At 36.9% G+C, this 9,596-nt stretch overlaps 1 protein-coding gene across 1 annotated transcript; it reads right to left on the reverse strand.

Annotated features, from left to right (window-relative positions):
• Nucleotides 1-1,980: 1,980 nt before the first annotated feature.
• LOC102864817 (olfactory receptor 11G2-like) lies at nt 1,981-7,798 on the reverse strand (the record flags this gene model as incomplete). The annotated part of the gene is made up of 2 exons (XM_006883269.1): nt 6,878-7,798; nt 1,981-1,998 (listed from the first exon to the last, which is right to left on the reverse strand). Coding segments are annotated over exons 1-2 (939 nt in total), but the record flags the coding sequence as incomplete, so codon positions are not given.
• Nucleotides 7,799-9,596: the final 1,798 nt, after the last annotated feature.

Consider the following 9,596-nt stretch of genomic DNA (forward strand, 5'->3'; position numbering starts at 1 on the left):
AAAGAAAAACTTTATTTAAAAAAATTAATACTAGGATATAAGAACACCAAGATTTGAGAAACTTCTTTGTGGCGACCTAGTATTAATTTTGAGTTGCCATCACAATTCTTCCTACCTTTAGCACTTCCTCCAACACAACTTCATTGCAGATGAAATATTTCCATTTTTTATTAGAATATCTTTATTCCTGTTTAGTTCTGTAAGGGTATTTGCTGTTTTATATCATTCCAGTGACATAATTATTGCTTCTAGAACTTTGAGAAATATTTCAATGTATTCTTGATTCTGTTTTTTGCATCAAAAGTCACTATTATTTTTTCAATAAATTTGGAGGGTTTTATTCTCTTAAAAAAATAGCTTTTGGTATAAGACTCTTGTCTGAGATAGTATTACCAAATGTTTATTCCCATTCTGTAGGTTTTCGTTTCACCTTGTTGGAAAAAGGTCTTGATTCACATATGAATTTAATCCTTAGAAGTTCCTATGCATCAATTTTATCCTCTTTAGATTGTGCATTCCTGATTGTATTTGGCAATCTCTTTATACTTTGGACAAGTGCATCTGTGCTTGATGCCAGAATACTCCTGGGCCTCCACAAGAAAAAGACTGATAACCCCGTTACAAAATGGGCAAAAGACATGGAAAGAATTTTCATAGATTATGATATTTGAATGTCAAACAGACACATGAAGAAATGCTCCAAATCGCTGGCAATAAGAGAGATGCAAATCAAAACACAATAATGTACCATCTCACTCCAGTAACAGTGGCAAAGTTTAAAAGGGCAGCAAGTAACAAATGTTGGAGAAGATGTGGAGAGAAAGGAACTCTTAGACATTGTTGGTGGGGTTGTAAAATGGTACAACCATCTGGAAGACAGTTTGGCACAAACAGTGGAACATTAAATAAAAACAAAGAATTTGCAAAACAATTCTTAATGTAGATGATTCTGGAGAATGTTATACTGCATGAAGTTAATCACAAAAGGACAAATAATTTTTGTTTCAGCATCATGAAAAATTTACAAATAGAACTATTTTTTTATAGTTACAAGGGATTGTAGTGGAGTAGGATGGAAGAAAAAAATCAGTAAGAAGATCATTAAGCTCAAAATTCACTGCCATCAAATCAGAACTGATTCATAGATGAACTTCTATTGGGTTTCTAAGGAAGAGATTATCTGTCTTTCTTGCAAGGAGGCAATGATGGATTCAAACTACCAGAGTGGAGGGGAATTTGGGTTAGCATTGCTATTCTCTATAGTAAATGAATGACACTAGCACTCTCTAACTAGATAATAGACACATATTAACATAGGTGGAAGGAAGGCATTATACAATAAAGATAATGAGAACCGTTATCACTTAAGAAAGGGAAGATATGATGGATAAAAGAGATTCAGAAAGCAAAGTGGAACACTGTTATGCACACAATTTTGCATCATCAATGACAACAAACACCAATCTACACGTGGATGCATAAACAGACAAGATGACTGGATTTGGGCAAGTAATAAAGATGATATATCAAGATCAAGCATAGGTTTGGTAGTTGATACTTCACCATGATTTATATATATTGTAAATATATCCATATTTATCCATATCCAAGATTCTCACCACTGGACCAATTGGCAGCATCAGGATGGATGGTGAAGAGACTGAGATTGTTCACAGCTTTAGTTTGCTTGACTCCACAGTCAACACTATTGGCACCAGTAGCCAGGAAATTAAAAGACGCATTGCCATGGGAAAGTCTGCTGTTAGGGACCTCTCCAAAGTTCTGAAGAGCAATGGTGTCTCTCTGGAGATTAAGGCGCATCTGATACAGGCCATGATCTTTGCTATCACTTGTTATACATCAGAGAGTTGGACAATGACTAAGGAGGATAGAAGGAGAATTGACGCCTTTGAGTTGTGGTGCTGGAGATGAGTATTGAGACTACCATAAACTGCTAGGAAAATAAACATTCATCCTGGAAAGGGTTAAACCAAGCAGCTCCCTGAAGGCAAGGATTCTGAGGCTCTGTCTAACATACTTTGGACATGTTGTAAGGAGGGACCGGTCCTTGGAGAAGGACATCATGCTTGGGAGGGTGGAGGGACAGCGTGGAAGGGGAAAGCCCTCTATGAGGAGGATTGATTCAGTGACTGGAGTAATCGGGATGGGTGTGTCGGAGACAGTGAGTTTGGCACGGGACAGAGCCGAGTTTAGGGCTGTTGTACATAGGGTCGCTATGAGTCACAAGTGACTCGATGGCACCTAACAACAACAGATACATCCATATAGTGGAATCTGTAAGAATGAAGGAGTTGCTATCCTAAAACCTCAATACCATGGTCTCAGGGTATATCAAGATCAATTGACATAATACAGTCCATAAAGACAATGTTATACATTCTAATTTGGTGACTAATAATCTGAATCTTAAAAATTGTGAGTAGTATAAATGGTTGATTGATTGTTATTGTTACTGTTAAGTGCTTTCGAGTTGTAGATGACTCATAGCGACCCTATGAACAAAAGATCTGAACCCTTGTATAATTTTCATCATTTCTCCAAGTTCATAGGGTTTCCAGAGGCAAGCTATTTCGGAAGTGGATGTCATTCCTGCTTCCAACCTTGTGTTAATCAGGAGCTTCACCAAACACTGTCCACCATAGGTAAAAATTATCACATTTGACACATCAGTGTCACAGTGTTTAGCATCACAGCAATCATGAGTTACCTCTGTACAGCAAAAGGACTGACCAATGCTATGCCACCTAGAAGAATGTTTGACCAAAAGCAATAAAAACTAGGCCTGAGGCCCACAGATTAAAATCACCGACGTTTGGCTTGATAGTGTCACTTTCTATCCAGTAGGCCAACAGAACTCTATGTTGTTGTTCTTGTTAAGTGCCATCAAGTCATAGATGACTCATAGCGACACTGTGAATGAAAGACCTAAACATGTGTATAACATTTATCATTTCTCCATGTTCATAGAGTTTCTGGAGGCAAGCTATTTCGGAATATTTTAATTAATTGCATTAATGGAAAATAGTATCATAAAACAAAAAAATCCATGAGTAATTGGGAAAGAACAATATGATTTGTAAACTTTTACTCAAAAATAAAAAATAAACTTTTAAAAAGTTTGTAAGCATTTTTTCAAATGTTTTTATTTTCTATTTGTATACAAAATTCACATTGTGTTTCATTCATGTGTATTGTGTTTCACACAGTGAGTACGGAAAAATCAATTGTAAATCATGTGCAAATAATTATCCAGCCAACCTTCTGTGCAATTGTACATGCCAATAACAGTAAAAAGTTTTAACTAATTCTGTCATTTAAAATTTTTACATTTATTCCATATTTTGTTCATAGGTCCTTGATGACAACTCTGAGAAAGCTGTAAGCACAAAGAATTAAATGTGGGTGTTTGTTCAACAGATTTTAACCTCCATTGCAACACTGTGATCAATTAAACCTGTATCTGAAAGCAATGGGAGGGGGAGGTTATAAACAGCTCTCAAAGGTGTTTCTAAGGTGGTTGGTCTCTACTTGTCTTGGGGGGTGGGGGGGAAGATGAGAATAGAATTTTTTTTTAAATAGAAATAGTTCAAATAAAGGATCACGCAAATCTCAACCTCCATGAACCTATGACGTGAAGAACTAGACGATGCCTATACAGGATTGTTGTTGTTGTTGTTGTTATTGTTATTGTTAGGTGCCTTCGAGTCACCTACAACTTAGAGCAACCCTCTGTACAATAGCTCTGAACCCTGCCCTATCCTGAGCCAGACTCATTGACTCTGACACGCCTACCCCCATTATCCTAGTTACTGTATCAATCGATCTCATCAGGGGCCTTCCTCTCCTACACTGTCCCTCCTCCTTTCCAAGCATGATGTCCTCCTTCAAGGACCCGTCCTTCCTGGCCGGTGGCCAAAGTATGTGAGACAGAGCTTTAAAATCCTAGCTTCCAAGGAGACATTTGTTTCACTCTCTCCAAGACAGATTTGTTTGTTTTCTTGGTGGTCCATGTGTGTTCAATATTCTTCTCTAGCACCACAACTCAAAGACATAGATTCTTCTCCTACCATCCTTAGCCATTGTCCACCTCTCTGATGCATAACAAGTAACTGAGAAGACCATGGCCTGTATCAGGCGCATCATAGTCTATAGACTGACATCTTTGCTTCTCAGGATAGCCTACATGAAAAAGAAGTAATTCACCAATAGTCGGATTTTTTTCCCTAGTATTTCCTATGTACAATTTTTTGAAGTAAAATTATTGTATCGAATAGTAAAGCATATGAAGAATTATTATATATATTACCATTACATTCAAAATGAATATTCCAATTTATTCTCTCACTGGTACAAAATATGTGTTGAGGCTGAATATGTATGTTGAGTTGTTGTTATGTGCCATCAGGTTGCTTGTGACCCATAGTGACCCTATGTACAACAGCTCTAAACTCTGCTCTGTACTGTGCCAATCTCATTGTCTCCGACACACCCATCCTGATTACCTCAGTCACTGAATCAATCCACCTCATAGAGGGCCTTCCCCTCCCGTGCTGTCCCTCCACCTTCTCAAGCATGATGACCTTCTCGAAGGACCGGTCTCTCCTTACAACATGACCAAAGTATGTCAGACGAAGCCTCAGATTCCTTGCCTCCGAGAAGCAGCCTGGTTTAATCCTCTCCAGGATGAATCTGCCTGTTTTCTTAGCAGTCCATGGTACCCTCAATACTCTTCTCCAACACCAAAGCTCAAAGGCATCAATTCTCCTTCTATCCTCCCTGGTCATTGTCCAGCTTTCTGATGCATAAGTGATTGCAAAGATCATGGCCTGTACCAGACGCACCTCAGTCTCCAGAGACATGCCATTGCTCTTCAGTAGTTTAGAAAGGTCCCTAACAGCAGACTTTCCCATGGCAATGCATCTTTTAATTTCCTGGCTGCTGGTGCCAAGAGTGTTGACCGTGGAGCCAAGCAAACTGAAGCTGTGAACAATCTCAATCTCTTCACCATCCATCCTGATGTTGCCAATTGGTCCAGTGGTGAGAATCTTTGTCTTCTTGATATTGAGCCTCAATCCATATTGAAGGCTGTAGTTCTTGACCCCCAGCAGCAAGCGCTTCAGGTCCTCCTCAGTTTCACCAAGCAGAGTTGTGTCATCTGCATAATGCAGATTGTTGATAGATCTTCCACCAATCCTGATGCCACATTTCTCCTCATAGAGCCCAGCCTCCTGGATAATCTGTTCTGCATACAGGTTGAAAGGTATGGAGATAGGACACATCCCTGGCATGTGCCCTTCCCAATTTTGAACCATGCAGTGTTTCCTTGCTCTGTTCTGACGACTGCCTCTTGGTTCAAGTATAAATTTCTCATTAGCACGATCAAGTGTTCTGGGATTCCCATTCTTCTCAGAGTCAGCCACAGTTTGTTATGGTCTACACAGTCAAATGCCTTTGCATAATCAATGAAGGACAGATAGACAATCCTCTGGTATTTCCTACTTTCAGCCAAGCCAAGATCCATCTAACATTAGCACTATATATATATATATAATAAGAATGTATGTATATTGAAAGAATATATATAAGATATGTAAATAATCATTTAGTAAACAAAAACATGCATTCTCATATTTTAATATAATTCTTTGCTAGTGAGGATTGATATTTTTAAAATTTCCTAAGTCTTCTACAAACTTATTTATAGAAAATTTACATTTTTCATTTGATTCACCCAATTAACAGTGTGGTAATTTTTTTTATTTTTATTTTATTATTTTTGTATGAGTGTACCGTCAAATCAGATCTGACTGGTACAGGAGGAGATTGTCCCTCCTTCCCTGGCAGAGCATCTGGTGGATTCGAACCGTGTGCCTCTGGGATTGTAGTTGCAGCTCCTTGCCACTAGGCCACCAGAGCTCCCCTACAGTGCGGCAAATATTTTAAGTTATTTTTCTCAACACCTACTCTAATTCCTTTCTCATTTCTGTAGGAAAAAAAAATCGTATAACTGAAATTCCTCTTCCTATACTCTCTCCTATGTAGAGATGGTCATGTCATACAATTCAGGTTAGTGAGATATAAGTAGAAGCTTCTTGGTGTAGTATCTTCTGCTTTGTTCTTCCAATGTGGGTCATGCTTGGAGAAGAATATTAATAAGAGTCGCAGAGCAGCAGTGAAAACAAAGTATGGACTCTCAATGACATATCATAATTAGATATCCTGGAAATTGACACCTTCTTGCTCTTACCACAAAGAGGACTTTTCTCATAGCAATGTCAATATGTTTACGATCCTTTTGGGGATTCCTAGTATAGTTTTTAAATTGAAAATCTACTAGTCTTTGAAGTTTGACTTTAACTGTGTTTTTCATATACAATTCCCAAGAATCTATTGATAAATAGTGTGCAACTTCCTTAAGGATCCATGACCTTAGGGACTTTGAGAATGGCTTGAAAACATAATTAAATTATTATGTATATGAAAGCATGTATGTGGAAAAATGGTAAAGCTTTCATCAGGTTCTCCATAAGATCAGTTACCAAGATGTAGTAAGATATTATCTAATTAACATGATATTTGCTTCTTTAAAATACTTAATATATCTTAATGAATAAAATAAATATGTATACATCAATACATTTTCAACAGGCCACATTCTGATTTGAGATAATAATAAAATATGTGCTACTATCTCATTTTAAGGTATTTTCCAATATAGAGATAATTATACAAGGTCTAGCACATTTTCTTATTTTAATCATAATTTATCCCTCTACTCTTCACAAAACTCAGAAGAAGTTTTATTTCACCAAGATCTCTTCTATTCAGCAATGACTTTTTAACTTTTACACAGAACTTTTCTCAGTGCAATTTTCATTTCTTTATTTCTGAGGCTGTAGATCAGAGGGTTTAAAAGTGGAGTGACAATTGAGTAGAACATAGTTACAAACTTCTTCATTCCAGGCCGGTTGGCTGCCCCTGGGGTTACATACATCACAATGATGGAGCCATAAAATAAAGACACCACTACCAGGTGGGAAGCACATGTGGAGAAGGCCTTCTTCCTTCCTGAACCTTTGGGAACCTGAAGTACAGCTCGAAGGACCAGAGTATAGGACACAAGAATGAAGAACAAAGTGACAAACATGATCACAGCACTGAAAGTGCTACATGTCAAAGTTGTTTTGGGGACAGGGACACAAGATATAGCCAGCAATGCCCCTAGATCACACAGGTAGTGATCAATGATATTTGAACCACAAAATGGAACTTGAGAGATAAGAGTGACCGGAGTCAGTAACCAGAGGAAGCCACCAACCCAACAGGCAGACACAAGACTACCATAGACTCTCCTGGTCATTATTACAGGATACTGGAGTGGACAGCAGATGGCAACATACCTATCAAAGGCCATGAGGCTCAGGAAGAACAGCTCTGTAGCACAAAGAGAGAGGAAGACATAGAACTGAAGGATGCAGCCGTTATAGGAGATAGTCTTGGTCTTGGAGAGAAAGTTGCAAAGCATGTTGGGCACATTAGAACTGATGTAGCAGATCTCCAGAAAAGAGAAATTGGCCAGTAAGATATACATGGGGGTTTGGAGTTTCTGGTCCCACCAAACAGCACATATAATAGCCCCATTGCCCAATAGGGTCAATATGTAGATGATGGAAAATAAAATAAAAAGAATTATTTCTGTATCTCGGCTGCACAGGAAACCCAAGAGGATGAATTCATGAATGGAAGTAGTGACATTAATGATATAAGGAATATGCATTTCTTTCTAACCAGTAATGAACACAGACATAATCAGTACTGTATGTTGTTGCCTGTTTTATTCTGTTCTCCTTAACACCTCCATTCCTCATTGGGAATAGGTGGAATAAGTAGAAGATATAGTGAATTATCAATAGTTATTATATAGAATTGTTGTCAAAATAGTACATGTGGAAGTTGAGCAGGAAAATATTGAACATTTTATTTTAAATATTATCCTCAGAGTTTGCTCTTATTGTAGTTCATATTTTATTCTGAAAGGAAAAAAAGAAAGATGAGTCATTAATTACCTTGTCTTTATTTAATATAACGTAGTGAACCTTAAGGAATGTAACCTTGTATTACTGTATAATCTTAATTAATACATTCATTCATTTGCATTAAAAACTCACACATTTAGATTATTCTTGTACAAGAAAGATAACTGTCTTTTAAGAATTATTATTATTATGGTGTTTTAGTCCACAGGGAATTGTGCTGGTAACCCAAAGGGGGTGTTTCACTGACAGTTCAAATCTGAGGGAAGGTGATGGGCCATCTCCTTCCTGGTAATTTACAGTATCAGAAAACCTATTGGTGAATCAGTTATGAGAAAGTTCCAACTCCACAGCAATGAATGAGTGACATAATACAGTATACATACTGGACAAGATTGTGCTCAAAGAAAATTGTTTCAAAAACTATGGGTTAAAGAAAAGCACAAAACTATGGGTCAACAGCAATTAAATAAATACATTGTTACTGAATTAGAAGCAAAAGGCTATGAAGTGAAAGACAGCTCATACAGAAATACACATCAACTCATTAAGTCCCAGTTTAAATTAAGAAATGTGTCATTTGTTTGAGAAATATTTTAACTGATATGTTCTAAAATCTACCAAAAGTATCCTCTTAGAATTCTACATTTACGTTTACTATAACTTTTCAATCTCACTGGTCCCGTGTGTGGTTTAATTTTAAAAAACATGATTTCATATACTTTAGTTTTTTAATTAGAATGCATTTTCAAACCTATCAACTCTCCTTTCCTAAGTTTTTTTCCCCCACTTAATTCTAATTTCAAATATACAGTTTGGGAGAAATATAAAGAGGTAGAAATCAGTGTTTTCTAAATAAAGAGTGAAATGATTTTTAAGAATGCAAGATTAGATTTCAGAAACAGCTAAATTAAAACCTTTATTGTGTTATGTACAGTCAGCTTGGCTTCAATTCACAGTGTTCTGTTGGGAGAAAACAAAATCCTACCCAGTTCTGTGCCGTCCTTGCAGTCTCCACTGTGCTTAAGCTGAAACCCTATCTAAGTTAAAGTCAAGCTTTGCAACCTGGGCTTTCTTCTTTCTTAGTTTCACTCTTCTTACATGTAAAATCAAGGTAATGATAACACTTACATTGTGGAGTTAATAAAGTGTTAAATATGACCATATTGCTAGAGAGCCTGACATCATATTCATCATAACACAAATGTTTGGGGAACATGGGCTAGTTTAAACACCACTATTGCCATAAGCAAACTATACGCCAATTCATCTCAAAAAAACATTTGTTTGAACTGAAAGGAGCATGTAAGGGCTTCCAGATAAATTCTTGAATCTGTATATTTTATCTCATGAGTAACATTCATTCAGTGTACAATATTTTAATAATTTTCTTTTGTTAAAAAGTATTTAACCTTAAGACTAGATCTGAATGGTGTCCAGCTATCACTACAGAACATTTTTATCACATATAGTATAGAAGAATCCTAATAAAAAGTAAGAAAGTACAGAAGAGAGTTCAAATTCTCACAGACTACAAGCTTT

This window comes from Elephantulus edwardii, unplaced genomic scaffold (genome assembly GCF_000299155.1).
Source record: "Elephantulus edwardii isolate Elephantulus edwardi_28Jun2011 unplaced genomic scaffold, EleEdw1.0 scaffold00026, whole genome shotgun sequence".
NCBI lineage: Eukaryota > Metazoa > Chordata > Mammalia > Macroscelidea > Macroscelididae > Elephantulus > Elephantulus edwardii.